This window comes from Ochotona curzoniae, unplaced genomic scaffold (genome assembly GCF_017591425.1).
Source record: "Ochotona curzoniae isolate NIBS_2020 unplaced genomic scaffold, NIBS_Ocur_1.0 contig_2861, whole genome shotgun sequence".
Taxonomy (NCBI): domain Eukaryota; kingdom Metazoa; phylum Chordata; class Mammalia; order Lagomorpha; family Ochotonidae; genus Ochotona; species Ochotona curzoniae.
In genome coordinates, this window is record NW_024465620.1 from 2001050 (window position 1) to 2026351 (window position 25302).

General features: G+C 66.3%; 4 protein-coding genes across 9 annotated transcripts; 3 read left to right on the plus strand and 1 right to left on the minus strand.

Moving 5' to 3' along the window:
* Nucleotides 1–763: 763 nt before the first annotated feature.
* SPIB (Spi-B transcription factor) lies at nucleotides 764–4428 on the plus strand. Of its 4 annotated transcripts, none has more exons than XM_040978041.1 (6): nucleotides 764–797; nucleotides 1409–1436; nucleotides 2137–2209; nucleotides 2470–2693; nucleotides 2822–2972; nucleotides 3059–4428. In XM_040978041.1, exons 1-6 carry the CDS (start codon nucleotides 775–777, stop codon nucleotides 3355–3357), a joined length of 798 nt encoding a protein of 265 aa, XP_040833975.1. In that variant the 5' UTR covers nucleotides 764–774; the 3' UTR covers nucleotides 3358–4428. The 4 variants fall into 4 exon arrangements, with proteins under 4 accessions (XP_040833975.1, XP_040833977.1, XP_040833976.1 ...); XM_040978043.1 differs by having other exon boundaries at nucleotides 2822–2968; nucleotides 3059–3198; XM_040978042.1 differs by lacking the exon at nucleotides 2470–2693.
* Nucleotides 4429–5847: 1419 nt separating this feature from the next.
* MYBPC2 (myosin binding protein C2) lies at nucleotides 5848–19088 on the plus strand. Its single transcript, XM_040978038.1, has 28 exons — nucleotides 5848–5868; nucleotides 6627–6704; nucleotides 7134–7220; nucleotides 7680–7828; nucleotides 8022–8139; nucleotides 8522–8570; nucleotides 8716–8775; nucleotides 10178–10377; nucleotides 10477–10609; nucleotides 11015–11139; nucleotides 11214–11319; nucleotides 11759–11931; nucleotides 12177–12342; nucleotides 12929–13035; nucleotides 13246–13275; nucleotides 13846–13985; nucleotides 14371–14530; nucleotides 14626–14730; nucleotides 15061–15249; nucleotides 15426–15560; nucleotides 16520–16687; nucleotides 16777–16865; nucleotides 16939–17134; nucleotides 17271–17410; nucleotides 17677–17836; nucleotides 17904–18040; nucleotides 18431–18617; nucleotides 19013–19088. The coding sequence occupies exons 1-28, from the start codon at nucleotides 5850–5852 to the stop codon at nucleotides 19021–19023; spliced, it is 3417 nt and encodes a 1138-aa protein (XP_040833972.1). The 5' UTR covers nucleotides 5848–5849; the 3' UTR covers nucleotides 19024–19088.
* A 131-nt stretch (nucleotides 19089–19219) lies between these two features.
* Nucleotides 19220–21181, minus strand: FAM71E1 (family with sequence similarity 71 member E1). 2 transcript variants are annotated; one of them, XM_040978044.1, is made up of 4 exons: nucleotides 21102–21181; nucleotides 20633–20763; nucleotides 19629–19893; nucleotides 19220–19526 (listed from the first exon to the last, which is right to left on the minus strand). In XM_040978044.1, exons 1-4 carry the CDS (start codon nucleotides 21108–21110, stop codon nucleotides 19470–19472), a joined length of 462 nt encoding a protein of 153 aa, XP_040833978.1. In that variant the 5' UTR covers nucleotides 21111–21181; the 3' UTR covers nucleotides 19220–19469. The 2 variants fall into 2 exon arrangements, with proteins under 2 accessions (XP_040833978.1, XP_040833979.1); XM_040978045.1 differs by lacking the exon at nucleotides 21102–21181 and adding an exon at nucleotides 20952–21018.
* Nucleotides 21182–21368: 187 nt separating this feature from the next.
* EMC10 (ER membrane protein complex subunit 10) lies at nucleotides 21369–25302 on the plus strand. Of its 2 annotated transcripts, none has more exons than XM_040978327.1 (7): nucleotides 21369–21476; nucleotides 22955–23027; nucleotides 23745–23854; nucleotides 24017–24121; nucleotides 24274–24455; nucleotides 24548–24641; nucleotides 25015–25302. In XM_040978327.1, the coding sequence occupies exons 1-7, from the start codon at nucleotides 21369–21371 to the stop codon at nucleotides 25117–25119; spliced, it is 777 nt and encodes a 258-aa protein (XP_040834261.1). In that variant the 3' UTR covers nucleotides 25120–25302. The 2 variants fall into 2 exon arrangements, with proteins under 2 accessions (XP_040834261.1, XP_040834262.1); XM_040978328.1 differs by lacking the exon at nucleotides 25015–25302 and adding an exon at nucleotides 24846–24947.

The following is a 25302-nucleotide window of genomic DNA, read 5'->3' on the forward strand; positions in this document are numbered from 1 at the left end:
TGGGGGAGGGGCCCACGTTCCAGTGTTACAAGCCCAGGCCGGGCGCAGACCCAGACAGACCCAGGCCGTGGGCGAGGCTCTGCTGGACTTGAGAGCAGGCCTCCTCTTCCTCCCCGGGCCCTCGGACCCCACAGGCCGAGTCCACCTCACCTTTCGCTGTGGCCCTCTGGGGTCCCGAGTGGATAGCTTCATCCACAGCCCTCTACTGCCGGTGCACACACCAGGTGCCCTGCCCCAGCCCTCTCCCTCTGCCCTCAGGGTCCCTGGTGGCCACCCCCGTCCAGGTGCTAACCTGTTTCCTCCGGGGCATCCCCTGGCATAGCCAGGGGACCCCCCCCGACCATCCACACCCACATTAGTTTCCACAAGGGGGTCCTGGTAGCTAGCTGCTGACCCACGGCCACTCAGCAACCCTCAGCTGTCCCTGCAGGCCCCTCTCAGGCCTGCCTGCCTGCAAGCTCCAGGACCCCCTTACCTCACACACACCCCAGCACCCCTCCCGCTGCAGCAACCCTGGCCTGCCCTTCACTCTGCAGGGCCCCCCAAAACATCAGCTCCTCCCAAACGCAAATGCCCCCCCAGTTGTGGGGATCCCCAAATCCAGACAGCCCTGGGGCCCCGCCCTCTACCACGTGACCCAGGGGTTGTGCAATCCAGCCCCCTCCCCGAGGGGATTTTTGGGGAGGGCCCAGCGCTCTGCACCCCGGGGGCTGGGCCAAGGTATATATAGGGGTGGCAGCCACAGCCCACAGCAAGCCCAGCCCAGCCGGCACCATGCTCGCCCTGGAGGCCGCACAGTAAGTGCCCCCCACGTACCACCCCTGAGCCACAGGGCGGGAGGGGAGGGTCTGCGCAGGCTGTGCCCCTCTGGGTTGGAGTCCTGGGACACCTGCAGCTCCTGGCCGCTGTCTCTCTGCTTCCTCCTGGGATGGGCAGCTGTGACACCGCACCTGTTGCTTCATCCTGCTGGGCCTCCCTCTGCCTCTGTCTCCCCGCTTCTCACTCCTTGTCTCTCCATGTCTGAGAGCCCCTGCACCTCCATCTCCACCCTTGGAGCTCCTCCCTGCCCTTACCTTAGACACTGTCTTCCCGCCCCAGTGGACCCATTTAACCAATTGGTTCACTGAGGCTGTGCTCTCACTTGCCGCCCCCACCGGCTGCCGGGTGCCCACATCTCTCTGGGGACTTTCTCTCCCTCACTTTCCCTGCCCCCGCCCCCACCCTCTGTCTATGCAAATCCCAGGGAGGGGGAACATTTGCCTGACCCCCACTTCCTGTCCCACTGGGGGAAGCAGTGAGGATTGGACACAGCAGCCCTTGGCTGGCAGTCGGGGTCGCACCGCACAGCTTGCTGCCCCCAGGCCCCCTCCCCCGGCTTTGACATGCCCCTGTCTCTCTCCCCCACCAGGCTGGATGGGCCACACTTCAGCTGTCTGGTGAGTCCGGAGGGGGGAGTGAAGGGAGCTAGGAGCTAGCTGCACCTGCCTGCCTCAGTTTCCCCTGCCTGTCGCTGTGTCTTTTCTGGACTCCAGTCTTCCCTCGGCCATCCCCTGGCTGCCTGCCTTCTCATGCCTGAAGCTCTGGGGCTGTGTGTGTGTGCGTGTGTGTCTGCGTCCACTCCAGCCCACTTCTCCACCACCCCTGGAACCCACAAGCTAGCCCGAGAGAGGAACCCTTCTTGATGTGGTTCAAAGGAGCCCTCCCTGCGTGTGTGGGCGCGCGTGCTTCATTGAAGTTTAACCCGTGAGTCACTTGAGGCTGCACCGTGCTGCTCCAAGCTTTCCCGTTAGGCTCGGGCGGTCCAGTGTCTTCCCAGCCACACTGCCGCCCCGCCCGGGCCCCACGTTCCCATTGTGGGGTGCCAGGGCACTTCTCTGCCAGGATGTTTGTGGAGGTGCTCTTCCCGTGGGGCCGTGCCCAGGAGAGCCCCTGGGTGGGGAGGGGTAGCCCTGCCTGTCCCCTCCCGTCCCCCCACCCCCGCCTAGCAGGTGGACAAGGGTGGGGTGAGCTCTCCCAAGCGCTTGGAGGCAGGGGCTGTGTGTCACTCCGAGTGGCGTGTGTCTCTGTTTGTCCATCCCACACTGAGTCTCCCCAAGGGCCCTAGGGTGACAGTGACACCTTCCCCTCCCCCCACAGTACCCCGAAGGCGTCTTCTATGACCTGGACAGCTGCAAGCACTCCGGCTGCCCCGACCCAGATGGGGTTCCTGGTGAGTGGCTCCTGCTCCTGACCTTGGGTCCACTTCAGAGTCTGGGGGGCAGGGTGGGGGAGGCAGAAACGGGCTGCAAGGGGGAGGGGGCTGCTTCCCTAACAGCAGGAAAAGGGCAGCCCAACCCCCAGCCTCCTTGCCTGTCTGCTGCCCCATGCAAATCCCGGGGTCAGAGATTTGCACAGCTCACAATGGCCCTGTGTGCTGGGGGCTGCGGGTGAGAGCGGGCGTCTGACCCAGGGCCCCCACCCCTTCCCTAGACTCCCTGTGGGGCTGGGCTGAGGCCCCGCAGCCCGTGTCCGCCGTGCCCTACGAAGCCTTCGACCCAGCAGCAGCAGCCACCTTCAGCCATCCCCAGGCCGTGCAGCTGTGCTATGCACCGTCCCCCTCCAGCTACAGCCCCGCAGGGAGCCTCGAACCGGCCCCCAGCCTCGAGGGGCCCGGCCTCCCCGCCTATCCCACCTCAGAAGACTTCCCTGGGCAGGTGAGGGGCTCGCCCTGGGGTCCCCCTGATTTCTACCCGCGGCAGGGGGCTGGGTGGCGAGGAGGAAGTGGAGGGGGAGCTGACAGAGGACGCTGGCTCAGACAGGCGCCCCTGACCTTCTTCCCCAGACTCTGGGCCCCCCGGCGTTTGCCCCGTACCCCAGCCCAGTGCTGTCGGAGGAGGAGGACCTGCTGCTGGACAGCCCAGCCCTCGAGGTTTCCGACAGCGAGGCGGACGAGGCCCTGCTGGCTGGCCCGGAGGGCAGGGGCTCCGAGGCAGGTGGGTGAGAGGCGGAGGGGGCACAGGAGGGGTGGCTCGCGAGGGTCCCCCTTCCACGGGCCTGACGCCCCACTCCTGCACCTCAGGGGCCCGCAAGAAGCTGCGCCTGTACCAGTTCCTGCTGGGGCTGCTGACGCGCGGGGACATGCGCGAGTGTGTGTGGTGGGTAGAGCCGGGCGCCGGAGTCTTCCAGTTCTCGTCCAAGTACAAGGAGCTGCTGGCGCGCCGCTGGGGCCAGCAGAAGGGCAACCGCAAGCGCATGACCTACCAGAAGCTGGCGCGGGCGCTGCGCAACTACGCCAAGACCGGCGAGATCCGCAAGGTCAAGCGCAAGCTCACCTACCAGTTCGACAGCGCGCTGCTCCCCGGCGCGCGCCGCGCCTGAGCCCGGGCCCCCCAGGCTGCGCCCTGGCACCCCCACATTGGGGGCGGGGGACCGCCGCCCCGCTCAGGGTCCCTGCGGCACTCCCTAGTCAGGCACAGGGTCCTCGGATCCGAAGAACTTCTAGAGGATCACCCCCCTTCCCCGTGAGGCCGGAGACCCCCGCCCCGCTGCTAGACAGGGGGACCCCCTCAGTCTCCTCTGCGGTTGGGGGACTCCATGGGGTCGCAACATGAGGGGGCCCTGCGGCGGGGGCGTCCTGGCCTCAGTGCTGTGTGAGCCGTGGCTCTCGGGGTCACGGGGGGCGCGCTCCTCACTCCTGCCCGCCGACGCCCCCTCGGCACGTCAGAGCCCCCCACTCCTCCGGAAGCGTCCAGCAGGCCTCTTGTCCGGGTCTCCTCACAGCCAAGGCCCTCTGAGCTTTCGTCTGAAGTCGCAGGGCTGAGCCCTGGTGGGAGTGGAAGGGACTTGCATTGGGGGTACCCCTGCTTTGGGGGGTACTCTGGCATCCCACAGCCACATGGAAGGCGCCCTAGCACCCCAAACAATGAGGCCACATCAGGACCCCCTCAGCAGCGCTGAGTTCTCCTGGGGATCATAACCTTCTTGGGGTGCCCCCCCTACAGCCCACCACCCCCACCCAGAGACCGGGCAGGCCCTGGGGGGAGGGCAGGGACCTGACACCCCCACACCACGCGGGGAGACTGGCTTGCTGGGACAGGGGACAGGCTGCAGCGGCAGCAGGAATAAACCTCACCCCTGCACGGCCTGAGGGGAGGCGGGACATCCAACTGTGGAGTCCAGGTGGGCTGGGGGTCCAGGGTGGACAGAAACCCAGAGCCCGGTCTACCCTCTGAGAAACGGGAGACGCCAAGGAGGGAGACCGCAAAGGCCCTGGCCCCACTCCCCAGTGCAGCTACCCGCCCCCCAAATCCACTGCAGGGATGACCAGGACCAGGGGGCAGGGGTGGAGAGGGAGGGCCGTGCGCACAGAGGTGTCCCCTCCAACGAAGGTACTAATTTCCCAAGCGCCCACTGTCACCCTCTATCTGAAATAAACCAAAACACGAGAAACCCGCGCGACAGGCATCCTGTGGTGGGGGGCTTGCTGGGGAGCGAGACCTGCCCCCTCCAGGGCGCTGGGCTCTGACAGGGACGCCAGGCTGGCCCGCGGTGCCGCGCGTGGCCCCAGGAGTCCCGGCCAGTGCCAGCTCCCCCGACCTCCTCCCTGCCCGGCTGTCCGAGCCCCCGACGACCCCTGCCCGTTCTCGGCCCCTCGCGGCGCGCACCGGCCGCGCGCGGCAGTCTGCCCGGCAACGCGTGACGTTCCGGAGACGCTGCCTTCGGGTTGGCCGGCCGCTCCACGGAGGCAGGCAGATTTCCGGCTCGTAGGGGGTTTTGGGAAAAGGGAGACGGGGCGTCGGGGTCGGTCGCGACGGGTTAGCTCTCTGGCTGTCGGCCTGCGGCCCCCCGGGTCCCCCACACCCTTCTCGCCTCTGCAGCCCGGTCCCGCCGAGCCCCCCGCTTCCTTCCCCTCGCCCCACGCCGCCTGCAGCCGCGGGTCCCCCCGCCGGGAAGGGCGCCAAGGCCGGGCAGCCCTCCAGGGCCTTCCCAGCCTCCCCGTCCGCACTCCCAACCCCACGTCCGGTGTCCGCCGCGCCCGCTCCGGGAACAGTGCCGGGAGGCGGCGGGCCCCATGCCCTGGAGCGCCGACTCCGGGGGCCGCGAGCCTCCGCCGCCCGCTCTGCGCTGGGAAACCGGACCTTCCCTCTGGGCTCTGGTTTCCCGAAAACTCCTGACTTGCAGATACTAAGTATGGCTCGCGGGACTTGGCCTTCGCCCGGCCCTGGCGCTCAGCTCTCACCCACTTTAGACCCCTTCTGGCCGCTGCTAGCTCAAGCTCTGCTTCCCTCACACCCAGGGGTCCAACCCCTCCTCCCTCACACCCAGGGGTCCAACCCCTCCTCCCTCACACCCAGGGGTCCAGCCCAGACCCTCCTCCCTCACACCCAGGGGTCCAGCCCAGCCCCTCCTCCCTCACTCCCAGGGGCCCAGCCCCTCCTGCCTCACCCCAGGGGTCCAGCCCCTCCTCCCTCACACCCAGGGGTCCAGCCCAGCCCCTCCTCCCTCACACCCAGGGGTCCAGCCCCTCCTGCCTCACCCCAGGGGTCCAGCCCCTCCTCCCTCACCCAGGGGTCCAGCCCAGCCCCTCCTGCCTCAGACCCGGGTTTCTGGCCCCTCCTCCCCAGGATGCAGGTGTCTGTTCCTGTCCTCTGCCCCTCCTCCCTGGGGTGGCCGGCAGCCATCTGTCTGTCCAGCTGTTACTTTAGACTGTGCCATGGGAGGGGGTGGCCGAGGTGTGGGGGCCTCCTGGAGCCTCCTGGGAGTTTGAAGACTCCTTAAAGAGCCTGCCCCAGGGGCCGCTTGTCCTCCCTTGGAGCCAGCCGCATTGCAGGAGCAGGAGCCAGAGCTGCAGAGCCCGGAGAGTGGGCAACATGCCTGAGGCAAAACCAGGTGCCAGTGCACCCCTCCTGAGAGTGGGGGGCTCTGTGTGGGTCTGTGGGAAGGGGCTCCATCTCTGCGTGGGGGTGGGAGTGTCTGGTTGGAACTCAACGCGTTTCTCCATGGGCATGGCGGTAGGGTGGGGTGGTGACTGTGGAGATGGTGTGTGGAGGTCGGGGTGGTGCCACCCCTGTGACCAAGGACTGGTCCCTTTCCCTGGAGGACTTCCCAGGTCTCCATCCCAGCCTTCCCATCTGTGCAGGGACTGTCTTCTACAGGAAGCAGGGGTGTCGCTGGGTGGGACATGGGGTTCCAAGGCTCTCTCCATACTGGGGCCAGGAACCTTCACATGCAGCTAGGGGGCTGTGATCCCCCTGAGGGCAGGAGCACCACCTCCCCCAAGGGTCCAGGCAGTCTGCACACTGGTTTCCAGCCTCCACCAGCTCCCCTTCCCCTAGGGTTCTGTGGGGTGGAGGCCCCAGCCAGCAGGCAGGGCAGGTGAAGGATGCTGTGGTCAGCAGGTGTCCAATTTCCAACCCCTGGGGGAAAGCTAATTATACCCCCAGAACCCAGAAGGTCAGGGCCTGGTGGCCTGAGGGAAACCTGACCCACCGACTCTCATGATTAGAGGTAAATTTATACCCTGGGCTGGGGGCCTGAGCGAGCTGTGGGCCGGGGGCACGGGGGCTGGAGCGCCAGGACGCTGGGTCTGACGGAGAAGGATGGGACTGCCATCCCACAGCTATGACTGATGCCTCCCTCCCGCACAGCGGCCAAGAAGGCACCAAAAGGCAAGGATGCCCCCAAGGAGGAGCCCCCCAAAGAGGCTCCTGCAGAGCCCCCCAAAGGTGAGGTGATGCTTCTTGTCGTCCGTGTCCTGTCCCCCTTCAGCCTCCTTGGCCCAGCCCCACCAGCGCCCGGCTGGCTTGCTCCCCCTGCTGGACCCCTGGGTGCGAGGCCCAACCCCACCAACGCCCGGCTGGCCTGCCCCTCACTTACTCTCCTTATCATGGCTCTCAGGGCCCAGCACCTGAGCCTGGTGTCCTGCTGCTGCCCCCTGGCGAGTCTGTCACTGCCAGCCAGGGCAGCCCTAAGGACTGGGAGAGCCTGGCCCAGAGCACCGCTGAGCAACACGCGTTTTTTTTTTTTTTTTTTCCAACACCAGGACAAACTGTTTCTGGTCACTTAGGAGGTGGTCCCTCCCTGGCTCTGAGTCCCTTCCCCAGAGCGTCTCCCTTGGCAGCTTGTCACAGACTTCCCATCCTATCTCCCAACAGAAGCCCCGCCGGAGGACCAGTCCCCCACTGCCGAGGAGCCCACTGGAATTTTCCTGAAGAAGCCAGACACTGTATCAGTGGAGACTGGTAAGGGGTCTGAGGAGAAGGGGCTGAAACCCTAAGTGTGAGGGAGGAGGGCTGGGCTGGACCCCTGGGTGTGAGGGAGGAGGGGCTGGACCCCTGGGTGTGAGGGAGGAGGGCTGGGCTGGACCCCTGGGTGTGAGGGAGGAGGAGCTGGGCTGGACCCCTGGGTGTGAGGGAGGGGCTGGGCTGGACCCGTGGGTGTGAGGGAGGAGGGTCTGGGCTGGACCCCTGGGTGTGAGGGAGGAGGGGCTGGACCCCTGGGTGTGAGGGAGGAGGGGCTGGCCCCCTGGGTGTGAGGGAGGAGGGGCTGGGCTGGACCCCTGGGTGTGAGGGAGGAGGGGCTGGGCTGGACCCCTGGGTGTGAGGGAGGAGGGCTGGGCTGGACCCCTGGGTGTGAGGGAGGAAGGCTGGACCCCAGGCAGTCTCAGAATTCCTGATGGGCGCCCCCTCCTGGCCTCCCAGGAAATGACGTGGTGATTGTGGCAAAGCTGAATGGGAAGGAGCTCCCGGCTAAACCGACCGTCAAGTGGTTCAAAGGGAAGTGGCTGGAGCTGGGCAGCAAGAGCGGAGCCCGGTTCTCCTTCAAAGAATCTCACGATGCAGCCAGCAATGTAAGGCTTGCGGGATGAGACAGGGTTGTGTGTCTGGCAGGTAGGGGCAGGCTGCCCCTGGTGTCGAGGCTGTGAAGGAAAGCCCTGTGCAGTGGGGGACCCTGTGGACAGTGAGAGGGCAAGGACCAGGGGGCTGGGCGGGATGGCTGGGGTCACCTTCACGTTCACCCACTGCCCCTGTTCCCACCTCCAGGTTTACACGGTCGAACTGCACATTGGGAAGGTGGTCCTGGGGGACCGTGGCGATTACCGTCTGGAGATTAAGGCCAAGGACCTGTGTGACAGCTGCCCATTCAACATCGACGTGGAGGGTGCGCGGGCCAGCGCAGGGGCGAAGAAGGGGCGAGCTAGGGCTTCCAGACCCAGGGAGTGGAGCCCTGGGGCAGGAGGCAGTGTAGGCTTGTGGCGATGGTGTGTGCGCAGTCTTAGCAGGTGTGTTAGGGAGTGTTAGGGAGACCCCAGCTTTGAGGAAATCAGAGGGAAGGAAGGATGTGCAGGCTTGGATCTGCAGCCGGAAGTGGCTGTGGAGGCCCAAGAGGGGCGCGAGGGAGACCGGCCTGAACCAGACTGGGAGCAGGGGCTGTACCGGCCTCAGGGAGAGGGTGGCCTTGGGGAGAGGGTGGCCTTGGGGAGAGGGTGGCCTTGGGGAGAGGGTGCGGGACTCACCTTCCTGTCCCCGCCATCCCTCCCCAGCACCCCGTCACGACACCTCTGCCGGAAGTCTGGAAAGCTTCAAGCGCTCGTAAGTGGGCCCAGTCCCTCCCCCAGCAGGGGCATCCTGGGGTCTGCTGGGTGGGGGGTGGGGGGAGGGAGGCTTGGGAAGAGCACTGCAGGCTGACCCCAGGGGCTGGACCTGCACGGGGCCCACATGCCTTTTCTGGCCGCAGGGGAGAAGGGAAATCGGAGGACGCGGGCGAGCTGGACTTCAGCGGCCTGCTGAAGAAGAGGTGAGGCTTCTGCCTGTGGTGCAGAGCGGACGGCGGGGCCTGGGGCGAAGGGGGAAGCACCATGACCCAGACCCATTGCCTTCCTCGCCACCCCTGGACTCCCTGCTCATCCCTGCGCCCCCTCCGTCTCCTCCCTCTATGCCCCCAATGATTATATATATAGGGGACCCCACATACACACACCCCAGCCCATCTTGCACTCTCTGCCTACTTGTCTGCTGCACCATCATCCATGCCCCAGCCAGCCAGACACCTGCTCCCCACCCCTTCTTACCCCGTCCCCATCACCTTCACACCCATTCTCCTCTGCACAGGGCCCTGGTCCTCCTATATCCATCCACCCTGTCCCCCTCATCCATCCCACCTGCCCACCCCCCTTCTTCCTTCCTCTGCCGCCCTCACTAAGCCCCCCTGCACTGCCCACCCTCCAAGGCATGTTCTGCCTGCCTCCACCAACCACACACACTCTCTCACACGTGCCTCTCCGTCTACTTGAGCCTTCCAGTGTAACCCGCATCCCATTGTGTGCAGGGGCCTGAGCACATGAGCCATCCTCTGCTGCTTAGCAGGATTGAAAGAGGTGCAGCTGGGACTCCAGCTAATGCCCATGTAGGAGCTGGTGCCACAGGCCACACTGCCAGCCTCACTGCATTTTCAAATGGCATCATCACTTTGTCTCTGGGCAGCTGACTACCACCTTATCCAGCTGCCTGCCTACCCGCTCCCTCCCAGCCCGGTCTCACCCAGGCTGGCCACCCCTCGCCACATCCCTCCACTGTCCGTCAGCTCACTCTCCCCGTGCTCCGGACAGGAGACCCCCCCATGCCTCCCTTCACGCCCTTGCCCATCATCACACGCCTCCTGCACAGTCCCACCCACAGTCCCACCCACCAGGCTCTGAGCCAGCACTCAGGGGAGAGTGGGCAGTTTGGCAGCTTCCATGATGTTGAGCCACTACGTGCCCTGGGAAGATGGGTCTGGTGCAGTAGACGTGGGCACAGGGGGAGACTGTCTGATGTGACCAAAGAAAGGAGCAGGGAGACATTCTATGCCCAGGCTGGGCATCTGGGAACAGGGCTGCAGGGGCCGAGTTAGGAGATGTTGGGTGGGGGTGGGGGCTCCTCCCAAAGCAGCACGGAGTCAGGGAGAAGTCATGGGGGTTGGATTTGAGAGAGCCCAGGGTGGCGTTGGGGGCCTGGTGAGGCGAGAGCTGGGGGTGAGACTGCACGGCACAGAACTAGGGCCCAGAGAGGGAGCGAGATGTCCTGGTCACACAGCATGCGAGCAGGGGCAGCCAGAGAGACCCTGACCTCCTCCCTCTCTCGGTGTCTCTCTCCCTGCCTCTCCGTCTCTCCCCATCTCTCTCTGCCTCTCTCTGTCTCCTCTCCGTCTCGGCCACCAGGGAGGTGGTGGAGGAGGAGGAGAAGAAGAAGAAGAAGAAGGACGAGGACGACCTGGGCATCCCCCCGGAGATCTGGGAGCTCCTGAAGGGGGCCAAGAAGAGCGAGTACGAGAAGATCGCCTTCCAGTACGGCATCACCGACCTGCGGGGCATGCTCAAGCGCCTCAAGAAGGCCAAGGTGGAGGTCAAGAAGAGTGCAGGTCAGCCGGAGGAGGAGCCGTGCGGCGTTGGGGCAGGGGGGAGGAGTGAGCCCAGGGTGTACGGGGGTCCCCAGCCGCCACCGTGTGTCTGCCCTGCAGCCTTTACCAAGAAGCTGGACCCGGCCTACCAGGTGGACCGCGGTAACAAGATCAAGCTGGTGGTGGAGATCAGCGACCCTGACCTGCCTCTCAAGTGGTTCAAGAACGGCCAGGAGATCAAGCCGGGCAGCAAGTGCGCACGCTCTGGGTGACAGGAAGCGGGGAGGAGGGGTACCCGGAGCAAGCCGCCTCTCAGAGTTGGCAATGATGCGTTCAAGTGGGCGCCACTGTCCCCTCTGGCTGGCCCAGCCGCAGAGGAGGCTGGGAAATGTGGCTCTGCAGGTGGGAGGCAGTGGGCGCTGGAAGGGATGGGTGTGGCTGCCGGGGGCTCCCCCTGGCCGCCGTCCCCGGCCCCCTGGCCGCTCTCCCTGGCCCCCTGGTCCCCTGGCCACTGTCCCTGGCCCCCTGGCCACCGTCCCTGGCCCCCTGGCCGCTGTCCCCGGCCCCAGGCACCGCTGTCCCTGGTCCCCTGGCCACCGTCCCTGGCCCCCTGGCCGCCGTCCCCGGCCCCAGGCTGAGGGGAGGCCTCTGCACCCAGGTATGTGTTTGAGAACGTGGGCAAGAAGCGCATTCTCACCATCAACAAGTGCACGCTGGCGGACGACGCGGCCTACGAGGTGGTGGTCAACGACGAGAAGTGCTTCACGGAGCTCTTTGTCAAAGGTGAGGTGGGGGGGCGCCTGCGAGGGCGGCCCGGCCCCCTGGGCCCCCAGCCCTGACCTCCCGCCTGCCCGCAGAGCCGCCTGTCCTGATCGTCACGCCCCTCGAGGACCAGCAGGTGTTTGTGGGCGACCGAGTGGAAATGTCGGTCGAGGTGTCGGAGGAGGGTGCTCAGGTCATGTGGTGAGTGTCGGGGCGGCTGGCCACGCTTCGGTGTGCCCGCTTAGCCCACCGTCGTCTTACCCCGGCCGTGCGCCTCTGGCTGCTGGCCTGTCCCTCTGTGCGGCCTCCTAGCATGCACTTACTGGCAAGTTTTGTGTTGCTGTACTTGTCTACACGCCAGGGAGGGGGAAATTGGACACGGGGCCTGCTTCCATGGCATTGTTTGTCATTTTGTTTGTTGTGTTTAAAGATGTATGTAGAACCAGACCTTGTCCTAACAGACGCACGTGAGCCCCAGAGGGTTTAAAGGGGCAGTTACGGGTGTTGGGTCAACTTTTCCACAGGGAGGGACTGGAGGGCAGGGAGAGCTGCCTGGAGGAGGAGCCAGGGTAGCAGGGCACGTCCCTGGAAGGGGGCACCATCAGCAAGGCTGCGTATTGAGCATCCCTGCCCGGCCCAGGATGAAGGATGAAGTGGAACTGACACGAGAGGACTCCTATAAATCCCGCTACCGCTTCAAGAAGGACGGCAAACGTCACATACTCATCTACTCGGACGTGACTAAGGAAGATGGGGGGCGCTACCGGGTCATGACCAACGGTGGCCAGTGTGAGGCCGACCTCATCGTGGAAGGTGCAGGGCTGTCCTGTGTGTCCCTCCTGTCCTCTGCTTGCGTGCACAGCCCAACCCTGTGGGCATCGCCTCCACCTGCCTCCTCTGCCCGCTGGCTTGCTGGCCCCTTGGAGCCACCAGCCTGCCACACTTCTCAGGTCCTTGCACACTCCTGGGAACCCCCCCCCCCCGCTCTACTGCTTTGGGTTTGGAGTTTCTGGGGTGTCCTGGGCACCATGGTCCCATCCACTCCCCTCCCCATGCAGAGAAACAGCTGGAGGTGCTGCAGGACATCGCGGACCTGACGGTCAAGGCCTCAGAGCAGGCTGTGTTCAAGTGCGAGGTGTCTGATGAGAAGGTGACGGGCAAGTGGTACAAGAACGGGGTGGAGGTGCGGCCCAGCAAGAGGATCACCATTTCCCACGTGGGGAGGTGAGTGGGTGCCCGGGGCCGCCAAGGGGCATGGCCACCACGAGAGCCTCCCGTGGCTGAGGCCGTGCCACCAGTGTCCCCTCTTTGAGGGGGAGACCGCAGGGTGGTAGATGCCTGAGCCGTGGGGGACGCTGCCGGGGCGCAGACATGGGGAGGGCCTCTCTCTGGCCGTCCATCTCTGGGAGGGGCAGCTGGGGAAAGCAGCGGAGGGCGGTACCTGCTAAGATGGGCAGCCACCTCCATGCTCTTCCCTGTGTGCCACCTGACCATCGTGGCCGGGAGTATTGTATGCGCCATGTTGGGGACACCCAATGCTGGTGTGCAGGGGTGGGAGAGTTGGGGGACCACACGCTGACGGGTGCTTATGTGTGTGCGTAGGCAACCTGGATGCCCCTGAGGCCTGCTGTTAGCCGTACCCCAGTCTCCCAGATGAGCAGGCCATGAGATCACTCATTGGCCCTGGGTCACTCCACCAGCAGGCAGTTGGGTCCTAGGGAGTCGCAGCCCAAAGCCCTGAGTCCAAGAGGGCGAGGTCGGGTGCTGGGAGGGGAGCAGCTCTGTGCCGACCCTGCCGCCCACACTTCAGGTTCCACAAGCTGGTGATTGATGACGTCCGGCCTGAGGATGAGGGGGACTACACCTTCGTGCCTGACGGCTATGCCCTATCCCTCTCGGCTAAGCTCAACTTCCTGGGTGAGGACGCCCTCCGTCTCATGGGGGCCACAGTGTGGGCGAAGCCCAAGAACAGAGGGTGGCAGCTGGTCCCTGTGGGGAGGGGTGGCCCCAGCTTGGAGCTCACACCAGCACCCCCATTCCCAGTTCCTAGCTAGGGAACGAGCTTGGCAGAACCTTGTTGGGAGGTGGGGATGAGGGGACCTAACTGAAAGTGTGCTTGCCTTCTAGAAATCAAGGTGGAGTACGTGCCCAAGCAAGGTAGGTGCTGCTGGGCTGGACCCCTGGGAGTGAGGGAGGAGGGGCTGGGCTGGACCCCTGGGTGTGAGGGAGGAGGGGCTGGGCTGGACCCCTGGGAGTGAGGGAGGAGGGGCTGGGCTGGAGCCCTGGGTGTGAGGGAGGAGGGGCTGGGCTGGACCCCTGGGAGTGAGGGAGGAGGGGCTGGAGCCCTGGGTGTGAGGGAGGAGGGGCTGGACCCCTGGGAGTGAGGGAGGAGGGGCTGGAGCCCTGGGTGTGAGGGAGGAGGGGCTGGAGCCCTGGGAGTGAGGGAGGAGGGGCTGGGCTGGACCCCTGGGTGTGAGGGAGGAGGGGCTGGAGCCCTGGGAGTGAGGGAGGAGGGGCTGGGCTGGACCCCTGGGTGTGAGGGAGGAGGGGCTGGGCTGGACCCCTGGGTGTGAGGGAGGAGGTCTGGGCTGGACCCCTGGGTGTGAGGGGACAGGATGCCCAGGCCTGTATTGCTGCTGGAACTGTCTTTTTGGCAGATGCTGTTGTCAGAGCTGGGAGGACCCAGTTACTCACCCCCATGTCCTCTCCTGTCCCCTCTGCCACCAGAGCCACCCAAGATCCACCTGGACTGTTCCGGGAAGACCTCAGATAATTCCATCGTTGTTGTGGCCGGCAACAAGCTGAGGCTGGACGTGTCCATCACAGGGGAGCCCCCTCCCGTTGCCACCTGGCTGAAGGGCGATGAGGTGACCCATGCTTTGCTTTCGCTTGACAGTTCTGTCCGTCTGCCCATCCGCTGGCGCCCCTCCACTGCCCTGTTCCTGCCAGTCAGCCTGTAATGCAGCCATCATCGGCGACTCACCCCGCCCCCAACACTAACCCCTTTATCCATCCGTCACTTACCCACACGCCCATATATTCACCAGCCAGTATTATTCATCTGTCTTTTCAGAAACCCACCTCCCCACCCCTCCATCAGATACTCTCCTGGGCTTGCCCAAGCCCTGGGACAAGCCTCGGTTCAGGGTTTATCCCTGCACACTGCCAGCGGCAGCCCCTGGGTGGGTGGGCAGAGGCGGCCAGGGCTCGGGCGCGGTCCTCCAGCATGCCCCTCTGGCCGTGACTGTCCAGGTGTTCGCGAGCACCGAGGGCAGGGTCCGTGTCGAGCAGCGCGCCGACTGCAGCAGCTTTGTCATTGAGAGCGCGGAGCGGGCTGACGAGGGCCGCTACACCATCAAGGTCACCAACCCAGCCGGCGAGGACGTGGCCTCCATCTTTCTGCGGGTTGTGGGTGCGCAGGGAGATGGGGGCGCTGGGGCAGGAGCTGGCCCCCGAGGCCACAAGGGGCCGCCTGACTCTCCTCCTGCTCCCCTCCCTCTCCCACAGATGTTCCAGATCCCCCGGAGGCTGTGCGTGTCACCTCCGTCGGAGAGGACTGGGCCATTCTTGTATGGGAACCCCCCAAGTATGATGGGGGGCAGCCGGTCACTGGTGAGTGCGGACACCAGACACCCTGACTTCTGCTTGGGTCAGCCATGATTTCTTGACCCCCACTTCCAACCTGGAGGCCTCGCACTCCCCACACCCCTGGCATCTCGCCTTGGCCAGGGCCCCACTTCCATACTGGAAGCCTGGCAACTCCCCAGTCCTGCCTGGTACCCCACACCCCTGGCGTCTCACCTTGGTCGGGCCCTGGGATTTCCTGCAGCCTGAGCCCGAGACTGGCAGCTGTTCAGTGCCACCTGAGCCCTCGGACCCTGTAGCGCGGTGGTGGCCGTTATGGGGCGGGCGTGACCCATGCTCCTGCTCGGGGGCCCCCAGGTTACCTTCTAGAACGCAAGAAAAAGGGTTCCCAGCGCTGGATGAAGCTCAACTTCGAGGTCTTCACGGAGACCACGTACGAGTCCACCAAGATGATCGAGGGCGTCCTCTACGAAATGCGTGTCTTCGCGGTCAATGCCATCGGGGTCTCCCAGCCCAGCATGAACACCAAGCCCTTCATGCCCATCGGTAATGGCCTCACCCGCCCACACTCCACCTCCCTGACCTCTGACGCCCAGCCTCGGGCACCTATGGGACTTGGCTATCCTTCCGTTCGTGGCTTCAGCACCCCATGCTGCTGCGTCCTGGCTCGGGGAGCGCGTCCTGGCCAGGGAGCAACACCACCTTTCCCTTGATGCTCCTAGCGCCCACCAGTGCGCCCCAGCACCTGACCGTGGAAGACGTGACCGACACCACCACCACGCTCAAGTGGAGGCCCCCCGACAGGATCGGGGCGGGCGGCATCGACGGGTACCTGGTGGAGTACTGCGTGGAAGGCTGTGAGTGCTGGCCAAGTGCAAGTGGGCCGTGCAGGGAGAGCCGCATGGCACTGGCTGCCCGAGCTCGGTGTCTGCCAGGGCCACAGGGTCAGCCCAGTGACCGGCATGTCCTCTCTCCCTCCCGCCCCCGCATCTGGCCTGGGCACTGCAATGATGGTTCATCCTGCTCCCACCCACCCGTCCCTGTCCGCCTCCTTGCTGCTGCCCACTCACCCCCCACCAATGCTCTATTCACCCACCTGACCACCCACCCACCTGTACAATCCATCGTAGCCGGGACCATCTAGCTATCCATCCATCCAGAGACGTTTTCCATTCACATTTCTACATCTTCACCACCATCTTTCCTTCCCCGCTTCATCCACCCACACACCTTATGGTTAATTGTCCACCTGGATGTGTGTGTTGCCCGTCCACACCCTGACCCCTTCATTCTCCACTGAACCAACATTCATTCAGTGCCGACTGCCTGCGGGGCCCAGGGCCGCAGCCGTGGAGATGCCTCCGACCGGCCAGCTCACGGACCTGGGAGGACTCACGGACCACCTCGCCACCCTGGCCCCGGCCTCATGCTCAGGGAGGTGTAGGCTCCTGTGCTGTGCCCCTGCTGTCTAACCCTTTGACTGGCACCCGGGGCGAGTCTGAACAGCCACTCCTTCATCTTAGAGGGCGGAGGACTGGTGGCTTTCCGACAGGGTCAGTGGTCATGGCAGCGGGCGGTGCATGAGGCAGATGGGGTCGCATTCGTGTTCCCCTCCCCGACGCTGAGCTCGTGTGGCCTGCTCATCCCCAAACGGACAGTGTCTGGGAGGGGAGAATCCAGCAGCCACCGCACCTGTGCCCCCCTAGAGCCAGGTGCACCGGACAGTGGTCGCTGTGGCTGCAGGCCTGGCTCCCGCCCTGGGGTGGCCAGGGGCTGGGGAGCCCCCGCGAGGCCCCGTGTGGCTCCTCTCTCGCAGCCGAGGAGTGGATTCCTGCCAACAAGGAGCCCGTGGAACGCTGCGGCTTCACGGTCAAGGACCTCCCGACCGGGGCCAAGATCCTCTTCCGCGTCGTGGGGGTCAACATCGCCGGCCGGAGCGAGCCGGCCACCCTGGCCCAGCCAGTCACCATCCGGGAGATCGTGGGTGAGGGGCCCCCCACCGCGGCCTGGTCGCTGGACGTCCCTCGAGTGTCCCCGGCCCGGTGCAAAGCTCCTCCCTGTGTTTGCCCTCAGAGCAGCCCAAGATCCGCCTGCCCCGCCACCTCCGTCAGACCTACATCCGCAAAGTGGGGGAGCACCTCAACCTGGTCATCCCCTTCCAGGTGGGCGCTCGGGCCGGGGGTCGGGGCCGCCCCGCTGCGCAGGCTGGACCCTCCGTGACTGTTCCCCTCCCAGGGAAAGCCGCGGCCGCAGGTGGTGTGGACCAAGGGCGGGGCCCCCGTGGACACCTCCCGCGTGCACGTGCGGACCAGCGACTTCGACACGGTGTTCTTCGTGCGCCAGGCGGCGCGCTCCGACTCGGGCGAGTACGAGTTGTCGGTGCAAATCGAGAACATGAAGGACACGGCCACCATCCGCATCCGCGTCGTGGGTGCGTCGCGGGGGGCGGGACGCGGGACTGGAAGGCGGGCAGCTGCGTGGGATGGGAAGGCCTAGGCGGCGTTAGAGGCCCTCCCCCGGCCCCGGGTGGCGTGGGGGCGGCGCTGGACACCCCGGGACCGTTCCAGAAAAGGCAGGGCCAGCGGAGAACGTGATGGTGAAGGAGGTGTGGGGCACCAACGCGCTGGTGGAGTGGCAGCCGCCCAAAGACAACGGCAACAGCGAGATCACCGGCTACTTCGTGCAGAAAGCTGACAAGAAGACCATGGTGAGCGGGTGGGGTGCCCCGGGCCTGGGTGCGTGAGCGGGTGGGGTGGGGTGCCCGGGGTCTGGGTGCGTGAGCAGGTGGGGCGCCCCGGGCCTGGGTGCGTGAGTGGGTGGGGTGGGGTGCCCGGGCCTGGGTGCGTGAGCAGGTGGGGCGCCCCGGGCCTGGGTGTGTGAGCGGGTGGGGTGGGGTGCCCCAGGCCTGGGTGCGTGAGCGCGTGGGGCGCCTGGGTGCTGTGCCGGCTCCGAGCGCCCAGGCTGCCCCCGCAGGAGTGGTTCAACGTGTACGAGCACATCCGGCACACGAGCTGCACCGTGTCCGACCTCATCGTGGGCAACGAGTACTACTTCCGCGTCTACAGCGAGAACATCTGCGGCCTCAGCGACTCACCCGGGGTCTCCAAGAACACAGCACACATCCTCAAGACAGGTGGGCTGGGACTTGGCAGGTGGGCGGCCCTCGCAGCAGCGTTCCTGACCCCGACCCCCTCCCCCAGGTATCACCCTCAAGCTGCTCGAGTACAAGGAGCATGACTTCCGCATGGCACCCAAGTTCCTCACGCCACTCATCGACCGTGTGGTAGTGGCCGGCTACGCGGCCGCCCTCAACTGCGCTGTCCGCGGCCACCCCAAGGTGCGGGACCCTGCGGGCGGCCTGGAACCATTGTGACCACTGCTGGTGGCCTGCAACCCCTTGGCCCTGTGCTGCCCAGAACCTCAGTCCCTGGTGAACTGTGGGGTGGGCTCTGAGCACCCGGGTTTCCCGCGGGCCTGGATCCCCAGCCAGTGGCAGGGAAGCAGGCGGGCTTTGAGTCCGGCTCTGGCAGGCAGTGCCATGGGGGCTGAGGCCTGGAGGACACACAGGTGTCCGTGTGGACGCTGAGCAAGGGAGGCAGGGGGACCTACCCCCTACATGTGAGGGAGGGGCTGGAGACAGGGCTCAGGGAATGACCCAGCCAGCCAGGGACACGCAGGGCTCCTGCCCCGGGAAGGGCCGCTCATCCCAGCCGGGCCGCCCCTGCAGCCAAAGGTGGTCTGGATGAAGAACAAGATGGAGATCCACGAAGACCCCAAGTTCCTAATGACCAACCACCAGGGGGTGCTGACGCTCAACATCCGCCGGCCCTCGCCCTTCGACTCGGGAACCTACTCCTGCCGGGCCTTCAACGAGCTGGGCGAGGCGCTGGCCGAGTGCCGGCTGGATGTGCGGGGTGAGTGGGGGCCCAGCTGGGTAGATGACCACGTGGGAGGAAGACCCATACGGCCGGCCCAGTGCCCCCTCCTTCCCGGCCTCTCCTGATCCCGTGGTGGCCTCCATGCACAGCTGCCCACTGCTTGCTCACAGCCTGGGGTCCTCACACCTGCTCTACCTGCCCTGCCCCCTCCTCGCACTCCAGCTCAGCGTGGTGGCTTCCCGGGGGTGTCCCACACTTCCCAGGGAGCGCCTGGGTAGGTGTCCATCCTTCCCAACCCGTCCCACCACCCCCGGGGCTGGCCCACATGGAGGGTGCAGGTCTGAGGTCCACCTCCACCTCACCCTCTCCCTGCGTGACTCTGCCCTCCCCACTCCTCTCCACCTGACCCCATGCCTGCTCTCCCCCTGCAGTGCCACAGTGAGACCTCCCTGGGCCGTGAGTTGGTGTCTCTGAGTCAGCATCACTGCTGAGAATAAAAGCACACCCTCCCACTCCCTGTGTCTGTCCTTGCGCCTCGGCTCTGGCTCCCCCTCTCATAGGGGAGGCCACGGCAGGGCTATGGGGCCAGTGGGGGGCAGCAGTGACAGAGTGGACACAGCGAAGCCAGCATCTCCCAACGACTACTTTAAAGAGGCAGCCGCCGGGGGAGAAGGGATGCAGGCTGGTGCTGTAGCAACTCCAGGAGTCACAGGGGAGGGACGGTGTGAGGCAGGCATGCCGGGAAGGGTGCTCCACGCGGCTGTCCGACAGTCCCTGGGAAATCTCCAGGGTGGCCGGACTGTGAACTCTGATGTGGGCCCTGGGCAGCCCTGGCGTCAGGGGCCTCCGGCCCTGGTCCTTAGGTAACCCTGACCACACGGGATGTAGTCAGAGCCCCCAGAGCTCAGAAGTCTGAGGGTCCAGTATGGCCTCCTTGGCTGGGAGCTGGAAGAAGAGGGGGGTGTCTGTTTCAGGGGCAAAGCTGGGCTGGCGCTGCCCGGGAAACTGCAGGGAGAGGCTGGGGAGGGCAGGCCCCGGCCCACGCACCTGCCCGCACTCCTGGCAGGGCCCGTCCTCGTCCTCTTCGTCATCCCCCAGTGCCCAGGGGTCGTGTGTGAAGGGCACGGCGCCCTGGGCCTCGAAGAAGCGCAGGCGGTACAGCAACCGCACCCACTTGCCGAACTCGCGCTTGCGGGTCTCGGGCTGCGCACGCAGCTGCAGGTAGAAGGCGCGGCCCGTGCAGAACTTGACCTTGAGTTGCTGCCGCCTCTCATTGTGGATGAAGAGCTGGATGAACTGCAGGGGGGACAGTCTGGGCCGGGGGAGGGGCAGCCTCAGGTGCTGACACCTCCCCCTCCTTCCCCATCAGGAGCCATCCCTTCCGGGGTCTTCATTGCCTTTGGCTCTGTTCCTTAAACAAAAACAAACACAAAAATGGGAGCCCGGTGTGGTGGCCTAGTGGCTAAAGTCCTCGCCTTGCATCCTCCGGGATCCCATATGGGCAGCGGTTCGTATCCCAGCTGCTCCACTTCCCATCCAGCTCCCTGCCTGTGGCCTGGGAAAGCAGTGGAGGACGGCCCAAAGCCTTGGGACCCTGCACCCATGTGGGAGACTCAGAAGAGGCTCCTGGTTCCTGGCTTCAGATTGGCTCAGCTCCAGCCAATGTGGCCACTTGGGGGGGTGAGCCAGGCATGGAAGATCTTCTCTGTCCCTCATTCTCCCTGCAAGTCAGACTTTCCAATACAAAGAAATAAATCTTACATTTGTTTTGGAAGACAAAGTGAGAGAATCTGCTCTAGCTTCCATCCGCTGGCCCACTCCCCCAATGGCTGCGACCCGGGGTCCGAGCCGGGAGCTGCAGACCAGGCACGCGGCCAGCCTCTGCGCTCTGCCCAGTTCCAGCAGGGGTGGGGCTGAACCCGGGCGGAGCAGTGCGGGCCCTTCCTCTCCCAGGCCCGTCCATTTCCGGCCCTGTGGACCCCTTGGCTCCCGCCCAGCGCTGGTCGCGCTGAGGTCAGAGGTCGGAGGTCAGGCAGGGGCGGGACAATCACCGTAGGAGCTGCAGCTGTCCGTCTTCCTTGGCGGGGCCGGCCAGCAGCAGCAGGTCTGGGAGCTCCAAGGCCGGGCTGGACGCTGCCACCGCCATGGTCACCTTGTTGGCGACTTCTCCCGAGCGGGTCACCTGGGGACAGAGGTCAGAGGTTAAGGCAGGGTGCGAGGAGGGGGTGAGAGCTCAGGCACGGCGGGCCTCTGGGGGACGCGGGGCGAGCAGGGGCTGCCCGGGCGGGCGCTGGCGGGCGGGTCCCGGGCTCCACACCTGCAGGAAGTTGCTCTCAAAGATGGGCAAGTCGCGCAGCTGGTCGAACTCACCGCTCAGGAGGCAGCGCTGCAGCGGCCCGGGGCCGGCCCGTGGGGAAGGCGGCATCCAGGGGGCACTCTGCAGGGCAGGGGGTGGACCTCAGGGGCTGCAGCCGGACCCCCGGCCGCCGGCGCCGCATCCCTCCCCGCGCCCCCGCTCACCTGCTCCATCGAGGGCCGGCTTAGCCTCGAACCCCCGCTTCATCGCAACGCCCCCGCCCCTGGCGGGGCGCGGGAGGCGGGGCGCGGGAGGCGGAGCGCAGGAGGCGGAACGCAGGACGCGGAGCGCAAGCAGAGGCCGCACCGGAGGACAGAGGCTGCGCGCTCTGTGAGATCACAACCGGCGGTGACGTCACAGGGCCGCGCGCCGCCACAGGCGCGACGCGCAGGCGCTCCTCCCGGCGTGCTCCGCGCCCGGTCTGCGCGGACATGGCGGCGGCCGCGGGGACGACTCGGCTGCTCCTGCTCGTGCTGTGGGCGGCGGCGCCCAGCCGGGCCCGGGGCAACGGCTGCCGGGCCGGGAACGCCGCGCGCGGGGTGAGCGCTCCGCCAGCCGCGCGTCTCGGTGGGTGAGGCGGGAACCGGGCCAGGGGCGCGGGGCAGACGAGGCGGCGGCCAGGCCGCGCGTCCCCCGACGGGCCCAGCGCTTCCCGGAGGCCCGGCTCGGCAGTGTGCGGGCTGGGACGGTGCTCGGTGGTCGGGAGTGTGCGGGCTGCGACGGTGCTCGGTGGTCGGCAGTGTGCGGGCTGCGACGGTGTTCGGTGGTCGGGAGTGTGCGGGCTGGGATGGTGTTTGGTGCTCAGGACGGTGGTCAGGAATGTGCATGCTGGGACGGTGTTCGGTGGTCGGGAGTGTGCGGGCTGGGACGGTGTTCGGTGGTCGGGAGTGTGCATGCTGGGACGGTGTTCGGTGGTCGGCAGTGTGCGGGCTGGGACGGTGGTCGGCAGTGTGCGGGCTGGGACGGTGCTCGGTGGTCGGGAGTGTGCGGGCTGGGATGGTGTTCGGTGGTCGGGAGTGTGTGGGCTGGGACGGTGTTCGGTGGTCGGGAGTGTGTGGGCTGGGATGGTGTTCGGTGGTCGGGAGTGTGTGGGCTGGGACGGTGTTTGGTGGTCGGGAGTGTGTGGGCTGGGATGGTGTTCGGTGGTCGGGAGTGTGTGGGCTGGGACGGTGTTTGGTGGTCGGGAGTGTGTGGGCTGGGACGGTGTTCGGTGGTCGGCAGTGTGCGGGCTGGGACGGTGGTCGGCAGTGTGCGGGCTGGGACGGTGCTCGGTGGTCGGGAGTGTGCGGGCTGGGATGGTGTTCGGTGGTCGGGAGTGTGTGGGCTGGGACGGTGTTCGGTGGTCGGGAGTGTGTGGGCTGGGATGGTGTTCGGTGGTCGGGAGTGTGTGGGCTGGGACGGTGTTTGGTGGTCGGGAGTGTGTGGGCTGGGATGGTGTTCGGTGGTCGGGAGTGTGTGGGCTGGGACGGTGTTCGGTGGTCGGGAGTGTGTGGGCTGGGACGGTGTTTGGTGGTCGGGAGTGTGTGGGCTGGGACGGTGTTTGGTGGTCGGGAGTGTGTGGGCTGGGACGGTGTTCGGTGGTCGGGAGTGTGCATGCTGGGACGGTGTTTGGTGGTCGGGAGTGTGCATGCTGGCTCGGTGTTTGGTGGTCGGGAGTGTGCGGGCTGGGATGGTGTTCGGTGGTCGGGAGTGTGCGGGCTCGGGAGTGTGCATGCGGGGCTGGCGGTCATGATGCCACCGCAGTCTGCAGCAAGTTGGGGATGTATTTCCTGTGTGTGCATACATTGGTGTGTCCAGATCCGAGGGCCTGCGGCCTGGGCAGGTGCAGAAGGAGCTGGTGTGAAGGCTCCGAGTCAGGGCCCCCAGGTGAAGCTGCGCACCCTGGGGTTGGCAGGTCAAGCCAGGTCCTGGGTATCTGCGGCTGCAGTTCTCGGTGGAATGGGGACTGGGGTGTGTGTTGGGGGTCACTGTGTCCCTGTGGTGGTGACCCCCTCACCTGGACCCCTCTACCCTGTAGGTTGCTGCAGAAGGCCGCGAGGCCGAGGGCTGTGGCACGGTGGGCCTGCTGCTGGAGCACTCGTTTGAGATTGGTAAGGCCAGCAGGGACCTTGCTTGGATGAAGTCACCCTCTGCCCACTCTGCCAACAGTGTGCACCTGGCGAGGCCTGTGGGGACGCTGCCTTCCCGTGTTCCCGTGTGTCCACACGCACAGGCTCCAGTGGGTGCAGCGGTAATGCCTTCTGCACTCGAGGCGGGGTTTGGTTTGACGATTCCCCAAGAGGACACCCACTCTGTGCCAACTCCATCGTTGTTTAAAGATTTATTTATTTTTATAGGAAAGGCAGGTCAGATTTACAGAGAAGGGGAGACAGAGAAAGATCTTCCATCCACTGGTTCACTCCCCAAGCTCCACAGTGGCTGGAGCTGAGCTGATCTGGAGCCAGGAGCCTCTTCTGGGTCTCCCACGCAGATGCAGCATCCCAAGGCTTTGGGCCGTCCTCGACTGCTTTCCCAGGCCACAAGCAGGGAGCTGGATGGGAAGTGGAGTAGCCAGGACATGAACCCGTGCCCATATGGGATGCTGCCACTTGCAAGCGGAGAAGTAGTTTGCTGTGCCACAGTGCTGGCCTCAGCTCCTTTAAGTGAGCAGAGCAGGGCCTGGCTCCCGAACTTCCTGGGCTTAGGCATGGAGGCGGAGATCAGCACCCCGCTCTGTGGGAGCCCCTGGGTCTTGCTGGCCAGGGAGGCCGCAGGACACTCCTGGGTTGGGTGGGAGGATGGTGGCCAAGTCTGTCCCCTCCCCACAGGTGACAGTCCACACTTCCGGAAGCGTGGTTCCCTGCTCTGGAACCAGCAGGATGGCACATTGTCCCTGACCCAGCGGCAGCTCAGCGAGGAGGAGCGCGGCCGGCTGCGGGTGAGGGCCCCCCTGGCTGTGCCCCTGACCCCACCCCGTGCCCCATGACCCATTCTGGGGCAGCCCCAGGGTGGGCCCTGTCGCACCTGCCCGCCGGCCCACCCCAGTGGGGAGCAGTGCTGCTGTTGGGGCTCTGCGCCCTCACCTCCATCTGCCCTGCAGGATGTGGCTGCTGACAATGGGCTATACCGCGTGCGCGTCCCACGAAGGCCCGGGGCCACCGACGGCCTCGACGCTGCTGGTTACGTCTCCTCCTTCGTCCCAGCGGTGAGTGGGGGGACGGATCCTAGCCCCGTGGGCCCCTCTCCGGTCCTGGGTGCTGCGTGGGGCATCCTGGAGGGATCAGAAGGATGCTTGGGGTGTGGGAGGGACACACGGAGCGGGGCTGGGAGGCAGCGCCTGACCCTGCTCCACTGCAGTGCTCCCTGGTGGAGTCGCATCTCTCGGACCAGCTGACCCTGCACGTGGACGTGGTGGGCAACGTGGTGGGTGTGTCAGTGGTGACGCACCCTGGGGGCTGTCGCGGCCACGAGGTGGAGGACGTGGACCTGGAACTGTTCAACACCACGGTGCACCTGCGGCCGCCAGCCACGGCCCCGGGGTAGGAGGGCGAGGAGGGCGGGGTGTCGGGGCAGGAGGGCGCGGTGGGGCCTGCCCCGTCCCCAGCCCCCTCACCCAGTTCTTGCCCCCCAGCCCCGAGACGGCCGCCTTCATCGAGCGCCTGGAGATGGAGCAGGCGCAGAAGGCCCGGAACCCGCAGGAGCAGAAGTCCTTTCTGGCCCGATATGTGAGTGCGCTCGCGGGGGGCGGGCTGGGCGCGCCCCTTCCCGGTCCCCCAGGCGTCCACTGTGCCTCTCCCGCCCCGGCCAGCCCAGCCCGTGGGGGGTCGTAGGCAGCCAGGAGGGGCAGGCAGGGCAGGGCGCGGGCTCCCGTCCAGGCGGTGCCAGGGCAGCCGAGCCCCGCGGCTGACCCGCGTCCCTCCCTCCCTCAGTGGCACCTCATCCTGGGGGGGGCCGTGCTGCTCACGGCCCTGCGTCCCGCCGCCCCGGGGCCCGCTTCGCCGCCGCCGGAGGCCTGAGTGAGGAGCCCCGCCCGCCCGTAGCGCCCCAGGGGAGCCGGGGCGCCGCCCTCACCGCCCTCTCTCTCTCCCCGCCCGCCAGTGGATGTACATCATCCCCGTGGTCCTGTTCCTGGTGATGTCCGGAGCGCCTGACGCCGGGGCCCAGGGCGGAGGGGCGGCGGGGGGCGCGGGCAGCGGGCGCTGAGAAGGGCTTGGGCGCGCCTGGCTGCTCCTCCCTGGGCCCGGGATGGGGCCCTCCCTGCCGCCCGCCTCACCGCGCAGGGGCCACTCCCGGCCGGGCTGGCTGGGCTGCACTCCCGCCCCTGCCTGCTCTGCGGGGGAAGGGCTCCCGCCTGTCTGCAAGGAGAGTGGTACTTAAGGTAAATGA

What these genes read in the sequence shown, in the direction of transcription:
- EMC10 (XM_040978327.1), top strand. Translation starts at nt 21,369, where the DNA reads ATGGCGGCGGCCGCGGGGACGACTCGGCTGCTCCTGCTCGTGCTGTGG. An exon ending in GGAGCACTCGTTTGAGATTG is followed by an intron (nt 23,028 to 23,744) that starts GTAAGGCCAGCA and finishes CCCTCCCCACAG; the next exon opens with GTGACAGTCCACACTTCCGG. An exon ending in CCGCCAGCCACGGCCCCGGG is followed by an intron (nt 24,456 to 24,547) that starts GTAGGAGGGCGA and finishes CTTGCCCCCCAG; the next exon opens with CCCCGAGACGGCCGCCTTCA.
- SPIB (XM_040978040.1), top strand. Translation starts at nt 1,383, where the DNA reads ATGCCCCTGTCTCTCTCCCCCACCAGGCTGGATGGGCCACACTTCAGC. An exon ending in CGACCCAGATGGGGTTCCTG is followed by an intron (nt 2,210 to 2,469) that starts GTGAGTGGCTCC and finishes CCCCTTCCCTAG; the next exon opens with ACTCCCTGTGGGGCTGGGCT. An exon ending in CAGAAGACTTCCCTGGGCAG is followed by an intron (nt 2,694 to 2,821) that starts GTGAGGGGCTCG and finishes CTTCTTCCCCAG; the next exon opens with ACTCTGGGCCCCCCGGCGTT.
- FAM71E1 (XM_040978044.1), bottom strand. An exon ending in GGACAGCTGCAGCTCCTACG is followed by an intron (nt 19,894 to 20,632) that starts GTGATTGTCCCG and finishes CCCCCGGCCCAG; the next exon opens with ACTGTCCCCCCTGCAGTTCA. An exon ending in CCTGCCAGGAGTGCGGGCAG is followed by an intron (nt 19,527 to 19,628) that starts GTGCGTGGGCCG and finishes CTCTTCTTCCAG; the next exon opens with CTCCCAGCCAAGGAGGCCAT.
- MYBPC2 (XM_040978038.1), top strand. An exon ending in GAGATCAAGCCGGGCAGCAA is followed by an intron (nt 10,610 to 11,014) that starts GTGCGCACGCTC and finishes CTCTGCACCCAG; the next exon opens with GTATGTGTTTGAGAACGTGG. An exon ending in CACCATCCGGGAGATCGTGG is followed by an intron (nt 16,688 to 16,776) that starts GTGAGGGGCCCC and finishes GTTTGCCCTCAG; the next exon opens with AGCAGCCCAAGATCCGCCTG.